Here is a 23,634-nt window from a genome sequence, read left to right on the forward strand (position 1 = left end):
TGAAATGTGTCCAATGAATTTGAGAGATTCATGTTGGTTTGATAAAAAAATAACCATTACAATATGGCCGCCATGTAAATATGATTATTTTTACTCTTATGTCCTTTGCTGGGTTTCATCATACATATGAATGAACGGTCCCTTTACTTGTTTGTTTAAATGACTGAGACAAATGAAGCCACATTGAGGAAGGTGAATGTGCTGAAATGCATCTGTCCGGTGTTTAACATGTTGGCAATAAAAAACTAAACTTGGATACTCCTGGTGTGCACCTTATCGGTTTGTGGTCACAAGGGAACCACAGTTGTGGAATTTGCACGTGTTTACACCGACACACAAGGTTGCACCTGTGTCGTGTGGTGCGGCAACTGGTAAGTACGTAAGGGGATAGGTATAAGTATATATCAAATTTGCACACCGTAACTAATAAAACAAGCATTGGCATAGCCAATAGGTCTCGCCTTTGGGACCTTATAAGTGTTTAGCCAGAGATATTATCTTTACCTGTGTCTTTAAGTTAAGGTCACAGACACCTCTGCTCTCTGAAAAGTGTGTTTCATCCTATGGAAAGCTCTGATGTCTCATACTAGAGCAGAACCTGTGAAATATGTGTGTAACGTTTAGCCTGACAGTCTGACCTTATTACCTGTGGAATATGGGTAACCTGAGAGATAGCTCTGCTGCCTGTGACTTGTGCGTGTGAAATGTGTATAACTTGTGGGGATAGCACTGCCGTCCTTATAAGAGCTGAGCATGTGAGCACTCACCTTACAACACATTTTCCCAACCGAAAAGGAATTGGCTGCAATGGACAATTTTCTAGCTGAAGTGAAGGTGACAACAATAGTGAAGTAAAACACTGCTAGTGGCAGACACAGAACTACTGTTGTAATGAGAGAAGGAGGGTAAAAGTGGAGACCATACAGTGTCTGTGACTAAAGAGCTGAGAGGAAACATGCAGCTGTGGGTGCTTATTGGCTCTCCCAGGCTCGGTGTGTGGTTGGTTCTCACTCCTTCGCACCCCTCCAAGTGGAGCTCTCTGAAATATTTCTGCTCTGTCCTCAGATGTTTGTAGATGTGGCTTCCTGTGTGAGATTACGAGACCACGCACCAAAAGCACCCATGGAGAAGGTGCCTTCAAATAAAAACTGCACCCGTAGAGACAGCATTTAGAGAGAGACAACACGTGAGACTATACTAGCAGAGAGACAGCGCGCTGCAGAGAGACTAAATAAGAGGAAACACTGAATAAACATGATGGAAAATATTAATTTATCTCACAAGAGTTGGGTCCTTCATGTGGTTCTATGTCCCAGTGAAGGGGCAGCCAGCCCTCTCTCGACTTGTGTCTGGTCCGAGGGATGACACAGCCCCCTGCATGCGGTGTCAAACCAAAATAATGAGGGACGAAAAGCTGTGGTTATCGATTACATCTCTCCCTGTGAATGAAATGTCAACTTTCTACGTGAAACGAAGGGGTACCACTCCTTATCCGAATCTCTCCTGTGAACTTACCTTCCTCACCATCCTCGGTAACGAACGTGTAGTCCTCCATCTCGGACACCAGGGAGCCTCGCAGCTACAGCAATAACCTGACTTCCAATATCTTCCAACCACTAGAGTTCTTACTAGAACGCCCAAAGATTACGTCACAATCGCAAGTAAATGACAAAAGGGTTTCACGTCCAGTACATCACTACTGCTGCCAACCGCCCTATTGGAGCGATGTGGATTTGTTTCAACGCGTTTTAAGCTTGTGCTTGCTATTAGAAACTGATTAAACACTTGCTCGTCCGCAAAGGTGACCTGTTTGTTGAAACTGTACTTAACGATAATAAGGCGCAATCGATTAATAATGCCATAGTCATGTTGTGCACCTTTGGCATGCAGCTATATTTTCATGAAACTTGGTTTTAATTATTGGGGTGAATAACGAATAATTATATTTAATTTGATTCGTAACGGAATAAATATTGATGAGGTATGCCACCAAAAGTTACACTGGTTGTCTGCCACTAATTACATTAAGCCAATATCCTGTACTGACTCCTTTACATTGAGTATATCTCTATTCCAAGATGGCTGCTTTGCAACATTCACCAGAGCTCCTTTTATATGACGCCTAGCACATAAGGGAAGTGTTTCGACCACAAATGCCCCATGCTAGACAGCGTTTCAGTTTCACCAGTGTGCACTCTTTATAATGGGCACGCGTAGTACGAATTGCAAAACTCTTTCGGTTATCTGACACTTTAATATGTGTAAAAATTAAGTTACATTTGTATTATAATTCATTTCTGCGCACATGCATGAAATAAGGTGTGTTGAAAGTGCACCGCAGTGACGGCTGAACTTCGTATGGTGACCACAATTTTAAAGCCAACAAGCGTGAGGGAGCATGGCGCGGCCCCGCCTTGCAGGAGCGAGCAGTGGCGGTGCGAGAACCATATGTTTTCAATTACCACGCGCGCCGCTGCTCGCTCCCGCAAGGTGAATGCCAGCACAAGCACAAGCACGAGTGTGCTTGAAAAGGAGCAAACCGATGGCTAAAGGCCCTCCTAGAGCAGCGCATGCGCGCTGCCTAGGCGAGACCTAACAATATTGACTAAGCCCAAAGACAACAGATCTTACATGAGGGAGACCTATTGGCTTTATCAATGCTTGTTTTGCTTGCTGCCGATCATAAAGGGCACTTACAATGGCTTTAGATCTTGATGGGTTTTTTTTTAAACATAGTAATTGTGAGCTATTATTACCCTGTAGAGGACAATCCACAAACTTATTATGATCTTCGATCCTACTTAAATAGCATCAGTGAGTGGGGAAATAATTCTAAGAGGGGATTTTAACTGTTTTACCCAGCAGGACATATCTAATACCTGTTGTCCGAGATTGGAGGGCCATTGTTTCAGCATGTAAGGAGTAATAGACTGCTGAGGTTATTACTATCCGCTAAAATGGTTTCTGAAGATGATGGGCTTCTGACTGGGTGGTACAAAGTATTTATTGACGCCATGAAAAAAGCCAATGATGTGACTATTTAAACATTTGCTGGAGGGATATGATATTACTGCATAATTGCATTCAGGTATTTTGCTGAGCTGTTTAAAGTGGGCTAAATCTACTGCAGACCCAGGGTCATACAACTGACAACATTTGTGAATCCCAATGATTCCTAAATTCAGATTCTGAATTCTTCACTAAAGCTTTGACAATCAGAATTATCTTAGGTTCTGATCCATTGTCATCAACATGTGTGTATCCATGGCTGCCAACTTGCATCTAATACCCACTGTCTGGTAGTGTCCTCAGACAGAAAATGTGGTCATATGCAGGGCAATTTCGAATTCGGTTTTCTGTCGAAGAATGGGGCTAGGTAGGAGTGAAGCATTAAATTAATAGACCTCAAATTATAATGTACAGTATCTGTTTTCTTTGTATCACTCTTACTGAATTGTGGTGATCTTTTTATATGTGTTATTGATTTCTGGAATCCAATGGAAAGTGGAAAACAAATATTCTAACTGTAGTGAAATTGTACTTATTGGTTTCTGCACCCTTCCATCTCTCTGAAAGATTAAACCTTCTGATCTCAGCCTCTACTACCCAAACTAATCCAAAGAATATCCCTCTGATGTCCTTTGACTTACCTGTGTGTTGGCTACTGCCACTGGGGCGTAGAGGGAGCTCAGATAGGGCAGTTCCGAAGTCTGTAGCCACTCACCTTCTCTTTGCCTACCAGGCAGTTTCTACAGCCCCGTTCGGTAGTGCTATCCTATGGGGAAGAATGATTTTCCCTATTGCAGGAGTTTAATGTGAACATAATGTTCTCCATTTATTTTATTTATGGGTGGAATACAGGACCATCATTGTCAGTCTGACTTTTTCCTCTCTCTGCAGAAATTGCAGCCTGGCTGGCAGAAAATGGCCCCATTTCCATTGCTCTCAATGCCTTTGCCATGCAGGTAAGTGAAGCTAGCTGATCATCAGCTCCCCTTCCCCACTTTCTTCGCATTGTGCCACAGCACAAGAACTAACAACCAGAGCAGCCACCCACTGAGGCACAACATAATCAAACCAAAGGTGTTCTACATCTGGCTTCAGCTACAGGAGAAGGTCCTCATGCTTACCATTTCACGTTTGTTGACAATGAGGTAATATACCAGACCTTGGGCACCTGATGAAGGAGGAAGTTCCAGAACATGCAAACAGGCAAATCCTGAAATTATTGTAGCGGGACATAGCAGCCATCAGATGTGAATATGTAACTTTCTGCCCTAGGTTATAATCTCTTTTCCATACAGAAAAGAGGTTCATGCAAACCAGAAAGCTAATGCATCGTTGATAGACAGCAGAAATCTCTTTGATAAAGGCACTTTTAAATGATTCACATTTGGAGTGTTTTTGCTATTGATTTTATTTTTATTTGAAACAAATGTTGATAATGTAAGTACAGCTTGTGCAAAACGCCACTTTATCATGCTGTTGCACAAATTCTCCGAAGTTCAACGGCACATAATTTGAGTCGTTTATAAACTTCTTAAAATCAACCAATTTCCAGAAAGACATTTTAAAATTGCCAATTAACATTGTGTAAAACTCTGTAAAACTAAACATCTCTTTGTCATGAGATGCGGTGTATCGTGAGGTATGTGGTCAGATTAAACTGTATTGGAAGAGTCAATCTTCTCCAACACAAAGCACATAACTTTTTCAAGTCTATAGGACAGAGTGTAGAAAATAAACTACACTTTACAAAATATACAGAATCAAGTAGAGTAAGGTGGTTCACGTTGTACCAGAGGACTGTCACCAACGAATTTCCCAGGTTCCTACTTGGGGGTCAGAACTAGAGTAATCTCATTGAGGCCAGTTATATTATTGCTTCTCGTGGTTAAACACCATTGGCATTTCTAGTGGTCTCTACAGACAAATTAGCTACATGACCCTTCTTGACCCTCCTTGCATGCAATTTTAAAAAATATGTACCAACGCCGCTGGGAAAAGCAATCAATGTCTGCACACATTTTGTAGACTGTGTATAGATATTCTATTTGAATAAAACTAAAATAACCATTAGGTACCAAAAGATGTTAAGACGGAAGTAAATTTCTTCCAGATGATTACATGTATGTTCTGTTGTGATCAGTTCAAGGCTAGTCAAGCTGGAAACCAGATCATTGATGTAGCTTCAAAATAAATCTGTACCAGTCATCACTGGTTTTATGTTAACACCTAACTGCAACACTGGTATATACCGATTGGCCCATTTATGTTCCGTGGCCTGGGTTTTGCAGCATTCTCAGCTGATTGTGACATTGAAGCAAAGAAATTATTTACCAACTTTGTTCCATGTTTTATGCCTTTCTAGGGAGATTGTTAAATTTCATAAATCAGTCTGCTGATGTTACGTTATGGTATAGTCAGGTGTCTAACAGTGTGGCTGAATTGTGATATCACAGTAAGGCCCCCTCTATTTCCCTTTCACGTGTTGAGACATTCTTACCCAAATATGACATTAGCATGCTGTAGCAACTTTACAGTGTGAACTTTGGTAGCAGCCTGATTTACAAGAACCCTTAGCTGAAGCTTTTCCAAATTACAATTTTTCAATTATTTCAGTCTCTGACATGACAAGTTATTTGCTATAACTGTAGCACTGATGTATACAAGAAAGTGATAATGGAATGCTTGAATTTATCTCAGCCACTGGTAATTACTCGGGCCGCATCTCAGTCCATCGGTATTTTCACACTATGCCACCTCAGATTGGGACCTGCCTATGCAAATCAATCTTGACCCTGCTCCAATAGGAACAGCCCAAACCGCCAGGTGAGATCCTCTTTGAACCAGAACACAAGCAACCTTGTTTCTCCTGATTGAAGTTCATCAGTTGGGTGCAGCTTGGTTCAATTGACACTGTGAGCATGAGACCAACTTCTGGACATACCAGGTTCACTTAGGGACAGCATCATACATCATCATTATTTTACACAACATGTCACCTCAGTTTCGACCCTACCACATGCAAATCAGTCTTGACCCTGCTCCAATAGGAACTCAAGTGACAGGCCATGTCCTCCCTGACTGGAACCCAAGCAACCCAAGACCTGTTTCACCCTGATTAGAGCTCATTAGTTATATCCACCTTGGTTCCAGTGGCACAAAGGGCATGGGACGCACGTCTGGGCATTCCCATCGCACGTAGGGCGTCGCATTGAAGTGCACAAAAAATTGATGATTGGAATGCTTGACCTTCCGGAACAGCAAGTCTCAGAGATACTCTATCAATGCCTTACATTATTGATTCCAAGACAACTATAAAAAATAGCAAATTTGCTGCAAATTAATTTTTCCAAAATATTCAAACAATATACTCCTGAGACCCATGAGAGGGTGTATTATCACAAACTACGCAACATTGTAACATTGTCTTATAGTATAAGGACGTCTCAAGTAGCAGACAAAGAGATAGCATGAAACCCCTGCTTGTTTCACCGATGTAGTTTGAAAATAGGAATGGATTACTGGTAATCCCATGACAAAGAGAAAATGTAAATGGCTTCCTCTCTGGCTGCTAACGTAATTATTGCACATTACTCTTGGATCTGCAGGATTTAAGTGGTGTGAGAATACCCCATCACTAATTTGATTCTGTATCGCATTAGAGAAAGCCTGTAAATGTAGTCTGCTCAATAGGGCTAGTGGGAATCAAACTCAATGTATCAGTCTTATGGTAATGTTGCCACTGATTCTTTCACATTGATTTGCACAAAGCTATAAATCCAATGGCAATACCTTCCTGTATAATTATTACCATATATGGATAGTTTCCCCAGATATAGTGCACTTCTGCTAATGGATACATTATTACTTGAGTGTAAGTTGAAAATGTATAATGGATTGTCTGGTTTTCACCAACTAAGTTTTTCCAATATGGATTTGCATAGTTGGGGATAGTGCTTAATGTGTAATAGAATGAGTGCTGGTGCCCAAAGCTCTACTCAGAAACCCGCGGGCACTGGTTTTAAACATCAGCACAACGAATACCAAGGCTGCATAGTCTTGATTCCACCTCGTTGTTCTTCCATTCACCTCCAGACACTCCCTGTCCCTCTGTCTCAATGGTGCAGGGTCCCGAATTCTCCATTTGCAACGTTTTTTCTGTCTTTTTCTTCCTACTTCTTTCCTCTTTGTGTGTTTTCACCTTTCTTGCTCTCAGTACACGTCTGATTAGGTAAAATAAGTGGTGTCCCCCAAAAATGGCAACCACTTGCTAAAGTTCTGCACTGGTCGGGGATGAAAGATCAATAATGACGACTAAACCTATGCAATTCAACATCCATTCCAGAGAAAAGAAAACAGATATTGCCTTTTCAGCTTGAAAATAACTAGTGTACTGTAAATATTAATACCAACTTTTTACAATTTCTTAAATTTACAGGTATTAAATTCAAAATTCCTGTGCAATTCTGTGCAATTTTTGCAGCCAATTTTTAGAACTAAAGAATGTTTATACTTTTCACTTACTAATCCCAGTGTCAAACTACAGCACAGGGAATGTGTGAGATTTCCTAGATGGCTGATGGAACATGGTCTGCCTTTACTGTACAGTAGACTAGGGCTTCAGGCTTTTGTGGCAGACATGGAGAAGAAATTCAGTGTTTGACCCAATATTTCCAAAATGTGCGTCTTGGAAGCATTTGACCTTCCAGACAACCCAGCAGAGGCTACGCATGCTAGGGGTAATATGGATCTAATATCACAAGACTTTTCAAATGTGTTTTAGTTTACCAGTCTGGTTATTAACTAATTTTACCCCAGAATATGCATGCTTTGATAATATTCTTGTCTTTTTTTCAGTTTTACCGGAAGGGAATCTCTCACCCTTTCCGAATTCTTTGCAACCCTTGGATGATTGATCATGCAGTGCTGCTAGTGGGCTATGGAACACGTAAGTGACATTTCTCCTCAGGAGCATCCTAATTTACGAAAATATTTAAATTCTCACAAAACAGTTCTCCCATTTTAGTCCATATTTCCTCTCTCAATGACGTCTTTCCTTTGCTTGAGTGTTCCAAAGCTTTATTTTCTTTAGTGGCTAGATTCTAACAAGAGACTCGTGCTTTGTAACTAAAATTCAAACCTGATGCGAAGGATATTAATAATGAAATGTTGCCTAGTTAGTTTAGGGACCGTTATTGCTGTACAATAGGTTTTATAATTCTACAGAATGTAATTTTTATTACACATGCAGTGATATTGCGGATTATACAAGGATATCACCTTCGTTTTTGTCTATGTCAAGCCCTTAAGACAGCTATTTCCCCTTTTCATGTTTCTTACTTTTCCCTTTTTTTTTTTTAGGTGACAACACTCCCTTCTGGGCAATTAAGAACAGCTGGGGCTTGGACTGGGGGGAGAAGGTAGGTTACACATTTGTCTTTCAACCTTTTGTAATTGGAGCCATATCACCACTGTGTAGGAACATGTGGAGGGTTTCGGCAGGAATGAAGACCGCACTTAGTACTCACACTTAACTGAAAAAACAACTCAACTAACCAATGCAAAGGAACGAAATTACACCACCACCAGCCACCCACCCACTCACTTCCACCCACTCAGTCTCGCCCACTCCTACTGGTTCCTCTCATGTAGTTTCACAAACTGGTAGTCTACAGATGCCGACAGGCGTAGCTGAAGATGCTGAACCGTCCATGACCTTCAGGGTAATGGCGGATCTTCCATGTGATTAGGACTACAACTCAGGGCAAGTGTACTACTAAATGGTGCAGCAATGCCACTGCACAGGTGGATGAGACCCAAAGGCAGTAGTAAAGAGGAGGTTGAATACACATTGACAATGAAAAGTCAGTTGCATTATTTGAAGAGCAAGTATTGGTGGAACCTAAGTGTAGCAGGTAGCTAAACTTAGTAAATGTATGTCCTAGGCAGTTGACACATAGCAGCGCTCTCTGGTAACAGTTCAACAAATAACAAGCCGACTGGCGTAAACACCTTTCCCTGGCTGTCATAAGCTGATGTCCTGTACTTACACTATGTTTTTTATGCTTCATTTTGCTGAAATATAGCATTGAAGTTGCTTCTTACAAAAGAAATATGTTCGAAAAAAGAAGACTTACATAAGCACTGAAAATCCTAATTCCTCTTTGTCGTTATAGCCATTTTACTCCATGTTTGTGGCATTATGCTCCTGAATTGTACTGAGTAGGTGCTTAGTCCATAAGTGAGATTTTAGTGGGTTTTTGTCTGATGCTGGCATAGTATCTGCTTGAAACTGTGGGTTGCTACAAGGTCAGGTTCTTCAGATAGATCTGTACTGATCTTAGTGCCCATTTCCGGGACAGTGGAACTCAGTCTTCCAGCTCCTGAACGGTGTGTAATCTTTTATATGGTCATGCAGACTTACACCGTCTTTCAAACTAAGATAACCATAGCGTGTCACCTGGATAAACAAAACATTTTCTTATGTTTATTAAAGGCTTCAAGTGGGTGTTGCTTGAGGTACCCTGCATAATCAAAAACATTGCAATGGAAAAGAATATTGCATCAACATTCAGTAACTATGCACAAACCCATGGCCCTTTATGGAGTAAAAGATGTCCAATGTTTCTTGTTTTACGTATACTGCTTTTTTTTACTTTTTCCCACTTTTATATTACATTTGTTATCTAGTCATTATAAAGGTTTTCAGTATCTAAACTGACAAAACTGGGCGAAGAGACTCTGTTCCATTTCTTAATCTGCGGGCAGATCTACAGCCAAATAGATTATCCTCACTTCTACTTTGATTGAACTACCTCATTAACATCCTATCCACAAATTCCTTTCTGCAAAATAGTATTCAACAGTACACACAAGCTAAGGGTATTGTACTGACAATTCAATCTTGGTCACACCCAGTAGATTTTGATGAGTCCCCTGGCAGTGCAGCTATAAAGGCTTACCATTTGAAGTAGGTAAAGGAGACAGGTGTCCCTTGAACATCCCCCAAACTTAACTGGCAAAGGTTTGCTACAACAGATTAACCTTTCATGGACCTCAAGGATATTTTTCCCTGTTCCTCACCTTTTCCCCAAAGCCAGCAAACACACAAGACATCTGGCCTAGTATTCTTGTGGCTTTTGTAAGAAGCTAAGCTGCTAAAAACTATTTGCAAAGTAATAGTTTGCAACCATCACGGCCACAGAGAGTATATAAATATTATAAGAAATATACCATGGTATTTCCAATAATTCCATTTCCTACTGAGCATCTGCTAATAAGAATAAGCATCTAAAATGTTTACTACACTGAGAGGTGGAATTCACTATTGCACACCTAGTTGCTGCTAAGATGGAGGTGCCCCCAGCTCTTAAAGCCCAGTCTGTGAGAGCCTAACATGAGATGTTTTGCAGGAGGACAGTGAGAAAGTGTCCTTGTGATGGCTGATGCACCATACAAAGGTTCTCATAGGAATTCTTACATGCCGATTGGGACTGTATAGTTGAAAGATGACTTAGGCCTAAACAAGATACTATATCATATAGGAATATATGAACCAAAATTACACTGTCACAATATATAAAACATAAGCAATACATACCTATCATTGCTTGTATTGCCTAATGAAGCAAAACCAATCAGTAATAACAAGGAAATAGTTCAGAGTTTTATGCTACAGGTGAATCATAGGCGCCACTGAAAAATAAAATGTATGCACACAACAAAGCATTGCCTTTAGTTTTCTGTAAGCAGATTCATTTATGCCACCACAAGGGTGTTTGCCTATACCTAGGCAGTGCTTATGTTTAATTCCACCACTTGTTTATATTTTAGGCTGACACCCATTTCCATTTTAAAGATTGTTTTTCCATTTGGCAGTTTTTTTCAAACAAGAAGCGGGTGTAAAGAGGTTTGTCAAATAAACAACTTACAGTGGTAATTCTGTATTCCTACAACATGGACACAAATGCATTTACGAATACCACGCCTCATGCCTGGCAAAGCACTGATGCTAATGATCTGTTCTATACAAATGGAAGTGATCTGAGCTGAGCCTTATTAACAAACCAAGAGTTGGCTTCAAGGTCATCATGGGGGACAGCGAAGGATTGAACCCTGGGAATTATTTCAGATGTTATTTAAAGAAAAAAACATGTTTCTACCCAGTGCCCAGCTTTGAGAATCTCAACATGATGCTAATTAGAAGGAACCTAAAGTCTAGCATACTTGTGTTAAAATGGTGAACAGCTTGCGATGTTTTTATTTCTGCTTTAAGTTCTTGTATTTAACTCCAATTGAACCTTTCTCCCTCTGTTTGCAGGGATATTACTACCTATACAGGGGATCCAGAGCTTGTGGAATGAACACAATGTGCAGCTCTTCGGTCATAGACTAGAGGAATCTGATGAACAATCTGGATTTTGGAATACCATGTTACAGTTTCTCATCCTCATTCACAAACTATCTTCGTCACTTCAAGCTCCAGTTATCACTAGGATATTGCTCCCTTATGCAAGAAACCAAGACATTACACTAGTGATAGTTTTCACATCAATACATTTTAGAGGCTCCTTCACATGAGCTACCTCTTATCTACACATTCACAAGCTTCTGATGAATACTTCTCACTGCAGATTCCTCTCTCTGTGAATATTCCCGGGTGCCAGGCCAGATATGGAAACTCCAAAGCAGTGCTGCTGTGCCCCATTAGATGGCACTGCGTGACTCCTTGTCAACTCTGTTCTACTTTGGAAGTGACAAATGGAGTTGCATATAAGCGCCACTTATGTATGCTGATGTTAGTTCCTTTCTTTCACCATCTTCAGATGCGGATCTGGAGCTCCGCTCCTTCTTTTTACACTCTGTGAAGAGCTTCTCTAGAATATTTTTCTGTGTGCAAGGGACATGTCACCCCATAAAAGGATAGGGTTTGAAACTCCACCCAATTTAACCCATAAGCTATCTGATACCGCAAAGCAATGCTCTACAGAGCGAAGCACCAGCTTCCGTTCCTGAAGTTGTTCCCACGGCAGATCTTCTTCACGGTCAAAGTCTTCTGGAAAGTCACAGTAGAAACATGAAGTCCTAGCGGTACTCAGCCCCTTCCCCTCACTCTTGCTCTCCAGAGAAGGCACAACGGTGCCACTGTGCCTACAGGTCTCATTCCCATTCCATCGAGGAGTCAATTCTATCCTTGGTTCCGATGCACTTCGATTGTCTGGGTCCATCAGCAACATCTCAGCAGGTGGAAACCTTCGAGAGGCCATGCTGCCAATCTTAGGCTTGCTTCTGAATCCCTCTGGTGTGTGTTTGTACCCCAAGCATCAACAGTAACCTCCAGTTGGATTACCGCTGGTGAGTTTGCTCAATGCACCGTCTGTGCCCCTTGAACATGCTTCTGTTTCATTGCCGGTGCTAAAATCAGCATTGGCTCCTTGAAAGATCTACACTGCACCGACTGTGGAGGAACAACTGTAACCCATAATGGTATCCGACTATGAGGCCGTTTCATCTCAAATGAGACCATGTCTAGATCTTGATGTGCCTCAGCCTATACTGAATCCATCCTACTTACATACAATTTCACTTGTGTGCAACCATGCACAAACTCTATACTATCTGTTTGGCTCAGGCGACAGACAGTCATATGAAGATGACAATGTTGGGAATGGAGAAGAGTTTCAGTCGCGACCACTTCCATATGACAGCGAATTTTTTGATGTCCTTGGGGAACATGTGATGTTACAATGCGTGGTGTTAAAACGCGGTAGGTAATAATGTGGTCGTTACATCGTCCGCGTTGGTACCACGCATGGCATTACATCGCAAGTCATTTCAACAACTTGCGCAACAGCAGGGAAGGTGTTGGATTTAAAATCCAACACATTCCCTGGTGTTGCACGCCACCTAGCGCATGTCGTTGAAACGACTTGCGATGTAATGCCATGCGTGGTAACAACATGGACGTTGTAACGTCCGTGTTGTTATCAACCCGCGTGGTATTACCAGCGTTGTAAACGCTGTCTCCCTCCTTGGGGTCCTCGATCAATTTGTCAAAGTCACACCTGACTGCTTTGCAGAGACTTCGTTTCATGTGAGTCATCCTGGATTTGGTTCGTATCTGAGACTTTTCTCCAGACCAACAAATCTAGGACATTAGGGCTATTATCCTGATGTTTCAGTCCCTGCCCTAGGGTCTCAGTGAGGAGGACTCTGCAGCTTTAGACTACTGACCTCCTGCATCCTGTTTGCCAATCAAGCCAGATGGCACGTGCAAACCTTGCACTGGGATCAGAGCTCTCAGTGGACTCAACACCAGAGGAACCTGCTATCCATTCATTTGTCGGAGGAGACTGCAGAAGATCTGATGTGCTGGCTGCTTGATTACAATTGGACCAGCGGCACACCCCGCTTCCTACCTGTCCTCACTCTCTGTGAGGCAGCTATGTGGCATCAGTGCACATATTCACTAAACACTGTTGCCTCAACAGACTGGAATTTTACTTGCTAGGTCCTGAGGGACTTTTTAGTTTGAGCATTCCACAGACCCATCACTTTGGGAGGTACTGTTTTGCTATCTATTCACAAGGTGCAGAATCTGCGTTTAGAAGTATCTATCAGAAGAACAAGTTTCTTACCTTTGGTAACGCTCTTTTAGGCGGATACTCTTATCTCACAGCTGATTCTTCACTACCCTCCCTCCTCCTTTTTCTGCGGTATTGTATTTTCCATCTAAAAAGATCCCACACTGGTTCTTTTGATTTGTTGATGGGCATCACGTGTGAGGGCGCGGACAAGTTCATGAAAAAAACTGATGTCAGCATTCATAGGTGGTGCATGCATTCAACTCATTTTGTCACTTCTGGAGCGGAACGGTTACGACATGGAGCTACACCACACCACCTACATGCATGCAGTAACACTGATTTTTTTAGTTTCCGGATCGTGCCTGGCATCTGGGGATAGCCTCAAGGTGAGGAATCTGCAATTAGAGGAGTATCCACCAGAAGGTAGGTAATTTGTCATCTTCTTCACTACTCTAAGAATCATGAGAGGAACTTCCTTTCAATAGGCAACAGAGGGCGCTTCTTCATCAGCACTTGGAGTGATACTCACGAACCAGGCCAGTTCCCTTGTAATTCATACAGGTCATATGTCACTGGTTTTGGAATTAGTTCTGCTACAAGCAATAGTTTCCAGGGCTCTTGTGCTTTACATGTCCTTTGATTCATTACATGACTTACAAAGTCAGATGTACCTTATACATTTGTGGAGTACTTTTCTGCATTGCGGAATGCACAGCAGTGTTACATGATCAGCACATACTTTGGGCATCCATTAAGCAGTGTTATTTTAATTTATTGTGAGACAGAAATGTTTTCAGGGTAAAGAGTTTTAATACTGGCCACTTGAACATAGGTTCATTATGTCTCTTTCAAGTTTGACAGTTGGGATGTGCAGACCTCTCATTGCAGCATTACTGCATTTTTCCAGTCAAAAATATAACCCAGCAGTTACCCAATGTAAAGTATTGTTCATCAATCTCAACCGTGTAAACTATGATAAATCAATTTCTGTGGGTTGAGGTGTAGCCTACTCGTTAAGTGACTGTCTTCCGAATAACCAGACCATGGCTCTGGTTCGCCTCCATGACTTGACAAAACTTCAGTCTTCAAATTATTGATTTTTCTTCCTGGACCTCATTTCTTTCAACTACAAATACTGGAATAGCTTAAAAATAAGGATTATGCGTTACAAAAATGAACAGATATTTCAGTGTTGGTGAATGACTGGGAAGCATTTCCAACCAAAGCCTGCATTCCATGTCAGCATCTTCTATTGGACCAGTGTTCCAACTTATGGATGTTAGTGGAGGAAAAGAAATAATGGTAAATTGCCTAGAGATTCTGGTAAACAGACAATATAGGAGAACATAGGATGATCGACACTGAAGAACTACTCATTTTTACAGCTTGGATTTTAAAGTAGGAAGACAAAGTAGTGTGTTTAGGCTTTATGGCTGCGTGATAGAAACATATTTAGCAACAAATATTTAAGTATATGATTGTCTATGGCACATAAGGGGCCCCTTTGAATTGTGGGACATCGAGAGGGACTATTGCATCTACCACGTATATATCTACTGAAATGAGATACTTTTTGCAATCTAAATTTATGTATATAGGATTTTAATAACCTGCTCTCCTACATACATTGACAATGTCATTGGAAACGGTATTGAACCACTTTCAAATAGATGTAGTACAGTGTTTAGCACTTAAAAAAGGAGATATGTAATATTTAAAGCTGATTTTGAACTTGCTCATATTCTCTAGAGGTGGTGCATTTTTTCTTTATGGCAGATTTAGAGTTAGAAGTCTCTCTCCACTTCTATGACATGACAGTAGTGGAAACATCAGTTTACAACTCCCCTCCTTGCAGCCTATGAACGGCAACTACTGTTCTGTGCTGTTTTGTATGTGTAGCTTTGAGACATAGGAGTTTGCGGACATTCGATACAAAGCCCATACAAGAGACCTAAATATCACCCAGTGCCGCCGTCTGGTGCCCTGTCCGGTGCCCCTGTCCGGTGCATCTGACTTCCATTCCCTCTCATCTGGACAGGATTAGTGCTGGATCCACTTACGTGTTGTTGACGGTCCATGCCATGTCCCTTCCCCCGCATACACCTTGGGCTCTGGTCACGGTGCCCAAGTTTTTACAGGCATTCCGTGTACTAAATAGCCTCCCTGTGAATGGATAGCAATCCAGAATCATGTACAATTGTGTTAAAGGTAGTATTTCATTGTTTTGAATAACTTAAAGGTACATTTTTAATGCAGGCAGGGAAAAGGGCAGGCCGAGTTTCCCGTGGGGTCATTACCGCCTCAACTCCAACGCTTTTTTAAGAAGCAACGAGGACTTGACTTATACATTACTACTATTATTGCTACTATTATTAGTATTATTACTACTATCACTAATAGTACATATGGTACTACTTCTACTGCTGCTAGTGCTACTATTACTACAACTACTACTCCTAGTACTGCCACTACTACTAACACTACTATTGCTACTAATACCAATACTACTAATGGTGTTAGTGTTATTACTATTTATGTTACTACTACTACTATGACTAGTGGTAGTGGTATTAGTATGATTGCTTCTACTAGTATTGGTATAATTGCTTCTACTGCAAATAGTGTGTTTAGTACAAATACTGGTGCTAGTGCTACTAGTATTACAGGTACTACTCATAGCACTGCTGCTGCTACTAGCACCATTGCTATTAACACCATTACAACTAATGATACTTAAACTCCTATTGTTGGTGTTACTGCTACTAGTAGTAGTGCTGCTAGAATGACTGCTACTACTACTATTTGAAGAAGGTCCCTGAAACCCCCAAAAGAAGGACCCCTTATTATTGCCACCAAGATATGTTAGTGTTTCAGAGTGTGTAAACACCACGTCAATGAAAAATAGGGATTATATACAACAAATTGTTTCTCCTCCACAAGGACTGCATTCTGAGTTTTTAGGTCACTGTTAATTGGATGAGTGTATACGTGTCTTTACAATTTGTTCACCTACGATGTAACCAGTGGTTAAGTAATTTAAAAAATGGGTGCAAGGGCCCAAGATTTTTCTTGAGAGACCACTGCTGGTTTCGCTGCATTTTGGAGTTGTTGAATACCAAGGCTGCCTAGTTGGAATTCCACCTTATGCTACTTTCTTCCACCACTCTATATTTCACTCTTGCGGGTTATTTTTCATCTCTCTTTTTTTCCTTTTGTCACAGTTTTTCTTTCTTTTCCCAACCTTTCTTCCTTTCTTCCTTTCTTTTTCTCCGGTCCAAAGTCTGAGGATGAAATATAGGAGTCAGATGATGTTGCATGCCATGCAACAAACGTTCGAGGAAATGCAGATACTGGGTGTGATCTCTTCTCGCATGACAGCACCAAGTATGAGATAGTCATTCCTACGGCAAGTAGGAGGAGCAGATTTCTACATGCAGTAGTTTTCAGAAACATCCAGCCCTGTGCTTGAGTCTGCCGTCTTTGTAGGCTCAGGGCATGTGGGCCGGTGCTGCTGTTGATGCCTTTTGGGCGAGGGACACCGACACAGGAGTTCCACCCTTAACTCCCCTTCTGGACGACCCATGACCGTAGGCCAATCACTTGTTCTCAGAGACCGTGATTACAAGGTGTAAAAGCTCACCACATATATCACTTGGTGGCCAAGACACACTTGCTCTTCTAACTGCGCCTCGCACGTCCTTGGTTACTGCTGTGACCTGAGGTGACCAGGTTATAAGTCTGTTGTTATAAGTCCTCCATTCCATTCCAGCAGTGCATATTTAGGTGGTACACTTGCACAATGGTTACATCCATATTGTCGGCTCATTTAACACCATACTCAATCCCTTTCTGACACGGTTTCATTCATGTAGTTGGTAGTTGAAGCATAATCGACTTACCAGCTAATCACACAAATGGAATCAATTGCATTTCTGTCATAAAATTGACATCAATATAAGTCCGTATTTTCTGTGACGTGATGGGTTATACTGCAATATAAAGGACTTGAGAAGGGGTTCATATAAAAGATCAGAATAAAGAAAACGTCATGGATGAGAGAGACACAGCTATCAGCACGAGTAACACATCTGAAATAGGGTTAAAGCCTTCAAACAGACCACACAACGGTGACCAGACAAGTTTCTTAATGTAAAATTACTTCTGAAAATATTATTGTAGAATATTTTATGACCGTCTTTATCTGCAAGACTCTCTGTTGGTGTAAATGAAGACGAACGGCCCTTTTGTCCAGAGTCTTCATGGTAATGGCTGATATGTATATGCGTAAGTGGGATAGCAGTGCTAATCAGTGGACAAGAAATTCAAACTGTGATATTATAACTGTTGGACGATTTTTGGTTTCCTCTTCTTGGATGTGGCGTGGTCGACCAGTATTAAAGTTCAAGAATGCCAAGGTCATTTTCTTCGACCCTTTAATCTCCTGTAATAGGACTTTTTGCGACACTATGGTCAACCTCCAGTTGCAGTGCAGGAATAATTTCTGTGTGTATCTACTTCTGAATGGTTTGTTTGAATTGCTTTTTTGTTGTGCATCAAGCTGCCACGCTCAGGGTGGTATCCAAAAAGTATAGGTACCTTTGCTGATGTTTTCTTATAACTTACAAGATGTATTTTTATCTAGTTTTAAACTAAGTTTCTTTGAATCAGTATTTAATACCTGCAATAATTAATTTATTCTTAAGTGGTACATTGTTTTAAATAATCAGATTGTGCTGGTATGTATCTTCTCAGACCCCTTTCCCAAATAATAAAGGTATTAAACTATTTCAGACTTTCACTAATGTTAAAGCGCACTGGCCATAACTTGGATTGTTTGGTAATTACTGTATTATAGCTTTCAAACCAAATCCCATTATGCGATTACTAAATGAACTGAAAATATGCATTTTAATTTGGGGAAAAAGCTGAAGCTTTTGCATTTTTTATTCTGAATGTAATATAAGGACATTAAGAAGTGATGAATAGATTTAAAAATGCTGCTTTGTGCTACATCACCTACACTCACAGTAGTGCTATTAACTAGGTTAGGTATGTTAGTGTACGTGCAGTGGGTCTTTTTGGTTGGCAGAGTGTAAGTTAGTTGTGTATATGTGTGTGTGGTTCTAGACAAAGTGAACGGTGCGGACTCTGGTTATAGTTAGTGAGTTGGAATCTTAGTGTGTGGTCTTAGTCTGCAGGTCTGGGCTAGTGGAATAGTTCTAGTCCGGAGGTTCGTGGGGACTTAGCAGTGAGATGTGTCAGGGCCGGTGCTAGGCATGGGCAGTGTAGGCAGATGCTCAGGGCCTCAAACTCAGCTAAAAACAGGGGCCGCGCTTAGCTGTGAAATACCACACTTTCACAGTTAGCCCACCTGCTCCTCCAGGGCTGACCAGCCCCACAAAATCACATTACAAACACGAGATGTCTTGACCTTGCTGGTCAGGGCGTGTTGGCATTCCAGGGGGTGCAGTGAGGGGAAGAGACAGAGTGGGGAAGGCACAGCAGCAGGCCAGCAATTATGTTGGCTCACAGTGTCAGGGATGGGGCTGTACCTCTGTTAAGTACCGGCCATTCACTTCCTGCATTTTGTTTCTAGGTGACAGAAGGCCCCTTTATTTCCAGGACCTGCCAGACACAGTTAAGGAGAGGTCGGTGAGGGGTGTAGGGAGCAGCTAGATCAAGCGGCTTTTGGTAACTTTTGCATCAGCCATTTTTTATATGGGAATGTGCATTTAACATTTATGGTGAATGGCCGTGGTAGGGCAGTGTTTGACGAAATGCCAAGTTACTACTGGCAGGCCCAGGGGAGGGGCCCCCTTTCCCTGGCCCTCTAAGCACTAGAGCAAGCTGCAAGGTCCAGGTGTGGGACCCCCTATCCTGGGCCTTGCAGCAATTACTCCCTCTGTCTTTTCCTTTATTTGTTCCCCTGTGAAATGGGTCCAAAAAAGAAAATCACTTTTGCTGGAAAGGTCGTCTTTTTCAGACATTTTTCTCTTCCAAAATGCAGCCTCGGGCAGAGAGAAATAAAAGGTTCAAAACGGTGGATGGAGAGGGAAGAAGGGGAGATGAAGAAGCCTAGCGTGCACAGGTATTTCCCACTGAAAACCGTGCCCACTGCACAGTACAGGATTAAGTTCAGAGACACCCAGAAGTCACAGAACCAGGACTGGGTAGACTTTGTGGACAGTGCTATTAAGGTTCTGGAAGGCTGGTTGCTTGGCAGTAAAGTACATGATTTTGTAGGATTGTATAATTTGATTATGAGGAAGCAGATCCTTAATAATTGCCAAAATCAGCTATTGCATCAGTACCTGGTTGACTGACCTGACTTCTCCCCAAGAATTGGGAAAGAAGGCAGATAAGTGGGTCAGAACCAGAGTGAAGCAAAAAACCCAGACCAATGGTGGTAACCAGAAGAAACAGGATTCTAAAACTCCAGATAAGGGTGGGGATAAGGGTAAAGATCAAAAGTCTTCATCAGGGGTCCAAAAACCTGCATCTGGGGGGGGGGGAGTCACAGTCTAGCAAAGGAAAAGGCAAAAATTAACCTTGGTGTTACTTATGTAAGGTAAAGACCCATCGGACAAAGGATGCTGGTTGTCCAAAAGCCAAGGAAAATCCTCCTACCACCACTGCCCCATAGGCAACTGCGCCCCCTAGCACAAGTACAGGTGGTGGTAAAGGCAACAAGGGATTAGTAGGGTTAACCTTGTGAAGGACTGGGTTATTCTAAGACCCAGCGGTGCCAGGGAACAACACCTGAAACCTTCGTGGGTTATCTGTTCTGGCGTACCAAACACAGAGACACGGGACACTTCCAGCGACGTCAGAGATCAGCGTTTATTTACTGCAGGGATACAGAGGTCACAAGAAGTACACAACGTGTAGGTTCTCGGAGACTGCTTCCAATTGCAAAAGTGGATCACTCCTTTTATACACGTTTTTCCCATAGAACAGTATGGTGAACAAAGATTACAACTCAGTTCCCACAATAAACTTCAAAAGAGTCGCGTTCATGTTTCAGGAGGCCGGAACATAATTACAACAGTATTGCCAGTTCCCAACTGTAAAAACATATCTTCTCTGCAATAAAACACATTCCATCCTGACCGTAAACACATTAGGAGAAGGGACAAAAACAGATGCAAAGAAAGGACAAGGATGCACAACAGATTAGAGAAGAGTGTTAGGAGTAGTAAAGGAAACTTGATAACGGGATCAGAGACCCCGTGTCTAATGTATGCATGACTGAAACAATAGACCGGCACGGCAAGATGAGCCTTGAGCGGGGCCATCTGCCTTCGTCGTGTCATTTCCCTCGTCATAAAAGTCATACTCAAAGGAACACGTGTCCCTCGTGTAAGCTTGGGAGTCCCAGGGTCACGAAGCGGACAAAGTCCATTCGCTGGCTACTTGAGGGCAAGAAACAAAATGGATGCCGTATCTAAAATGGAACCCGAGGGTTCAGATGAACAAACCCAAAAATAAGACGAACCATACGTGGTTGCGTAGCGAAACTGCGTACACCCACTATACTCGTCATTTGCGGTTCGTAGATACCCAACTCATCCATATTCGTCACCACTCAAAGGTGTCGTTCCGTCCCACACGGAACCTCAGACGCTCCTTTTGCCCTCATGTAGGCAAGCATTAGTCAAGATCGGAATCTATTTCAATATTCATCAGATCGTTCAGTTGCTGCTGGAACATCATTCTATTCATCAACGTCTCCTTGGTAACAGATGGCCGTCTTATACACGTTGTAGCACATAGGCCACATAAGGCAGGACCACACTGTACACAAAGACAACACGTGAACAGAAACGTTACAACAACCCCTACGATCATCAGAATCTTCCAACCCCAAGTTGACATCAGGCCCCAAAACCATCCTAGAAGCGTCCAATTACCTTCGTCCACGTGTATGGACTCGGAAATCTTGTGCAACTTCGAGATGGCTTGGTAGACAGTTGGAGCATTGTCAGGAATAAAAATGCAACAACTCGAATGGATAACTTTACACACACCACCTCTATCTGCGAGAACAACATCTAGAACCATACGGTTCTGCAACGTCATGAGTCTATCCGCCTGAAGTTCAGCTGTTAAATTACCAAGGGCACTTGCAGTAATATTAGCAGTCGACTCAACTACACGTGTCAACTGTCTTAGGTTCCTACTATTAACCATAGGTCCCCAAAACGGCAAGAAACCCTTAAAGAAGTCTCCTGCTTCTTGACCGGCAGTATCCTCTTTGCTAATAACGCCTCTCACAACTCTAGTTTTGTGATAATCTGAGGCGACAGTGAAAGTCGGTGGTAAAAGATTCGCAATATAACAGGTACCCGAAAAATCACGGGGTAACCATGTATATGCGCGTTCATAACATACAAAATAAGTGCCCTTAGCGGTCAGAAAAACAGGGGAGGAGAGCATCGGCAGAACATACATGTCAGTGCAAGCACTGTTCCCAAGTTGTGCTCTCGGATTTCGACCCAAACCTTTCAAGCAGAAATTACCGAGGTGTGGTACAATCCATATTGAGGACGAGCTCTTAAGCTGTCTATCACCCACTGACGTACTATACTCAGCCTCGCTCAGATCCTTATAAGCCTGCACCTCTTCATTTGGGATAAGTGATGCATCAAAAACATCTCTATCTAAATCCGCTATCGCTATCGCCAAAGGTTTGTGATACGGCCCAGGACCAAAATTGGCAGAACGTGGCTCTCGACTGGGGTAGGAATCTAGTGCACTACGGAACATAGTTTGGAATGCTCGAGCCGAACCCTGGGAGCTGTAAGGAAGGACCAAATATGGAATACCCCTATCCATGGTATGTGGCATTAACCCACACACCCAACAATTGGTAGTATTCATCACCAACTGATGCTGATGTAGAAGTTGAACGAAGGAGTTATTCATAAATTCCGCACGCCTAACCTGTTCATGTTGAGGCAGAGGATGAAAAGAATGTGGGGAAACAGTGGTGAGGGAGCTTAGTTTAGGAGAAAAGGTAGGTGAAACAGAAGGTAATAACAACTGTACTCCAAAATACACTCCACCCACCAATAACATAGATACGGTCAGGAACAGTAGGAACACCTGAAACAAAAAACATTTTGTACGTACAACTCTTCTTAATTCTGATCTCTGCGCCGACATCCTTTCTACTTCCAACAGCTTAGAGAATGCCATCCTCTACAAACCGTCCGTGACGTACTTGACGCACTTCGTTCTGAGTAGCGATTATCAATCCCCAGGAGTTTCCAGGAATCGACAAAAGTAACCGACCTAGCGTCAGAAACCTGCTAAACAGAAAGGAGTACCTGCACGGCCCTACGGTGACCCGGATGGAGAGGTTTCCTCGAAACGTTCAGTGTTATTACAAATCTCTTAGCCGTGGGACAGCACATAAAAACTCAAAAAGAAAGGATATAATTGCCCATAATGTTCATAGCATCAAAAAGCAAATATACAACTAATTTTTATTAGTCCTTGAACGAAGAATGTATCGACTTCTTCCAGGTCGAGTTTGCTCTACAAACAATTGTTCAGCTGGCGCAACAGTATTCGATGAAGTGGACAACGAGTCAGACCTCGGGCTCTCTGCTACCGATGACTCCACATGTGGGTTTGGCAGTGACAAATCATTCCCCACAGGTTGAGCGTCGCTAAACGGCACAAAGTGCAAAGGAGTCTCAGTTTCTGTTGCCGAAATCCCAGTCCTCACCCAACCATCCGTTGGTAAGGGGATCGGTACCTTTTTTGTGTGGCTGGCGTGTACCCAGTTCTTCCGGCCCTCCAGTCGAACCGCAGTCCTCGTTGTCAACAAGACTTGAAAGGGTCCTACAAATCTTGGCTCCAAGTTACGTTTCCGACCGAAATTTCGGGTAACGACCCAGTCGCCTGGCCGGAGCTGGTGTCCAGGACCCTCTGTCTGTGCCAGTAGAGCTTCAAAGACCTGTTGATGGATTAACCGTAGTTTAGTGGTCAAATCATGCAGGTAATCAATTAACATTGGATACTCAAGACTATCAAA

The 23,634-nt window shown here is 42.2% G+C and overlaps 1 protein-coding gene across 1 annotated transcript in view; it reads left to right on the forward strand.

Moving 5' to 3' along the window:
* CTSF (cathepsin F) overlaps positions 1-18,390 on the forward strand; it is a 303,262-nt gene extending 284,872 nt beyond the window's left edge. The window contains exons 11-14 of the mRNA XM_085625496.1: positions 3,901-3,965; positions 7,864-7,954; positions 8,368-8,426; positions 11,327-18,390. Coding sequence (XP_085481622.1) covers positions 3,901-3,965; positions 7,864-7,954; positions 8,368-8,426; positions 11,327-11,401 — 290 coding nt within the window. The 3' untranslated portion in view covers positions 11,402-18,390. The remainder of the gene's footprint in view (positions 1-3,900; positions 3,966-7,863; positions 7,955-8,367; positions 8,427-11,326) is intronic.
* The last annotated feature ends 5,244 nt before the right edge of the window (positions 18,391-23,634 follow it).

Source organism: Triturus cristatus, chromosome 9 (assembly GCF_964204655.1).
Source record: "Triturus cristatus chromosome 9, aTriCri1.1, whole genome shotgun sequence".
In the NCBI taxonomy this organism is placed as follows: Eukaryota; Metazoa; Chordata; class Amphibia; order Caudata; family Salamandridae; genus Triturus; species Triturus cristatus.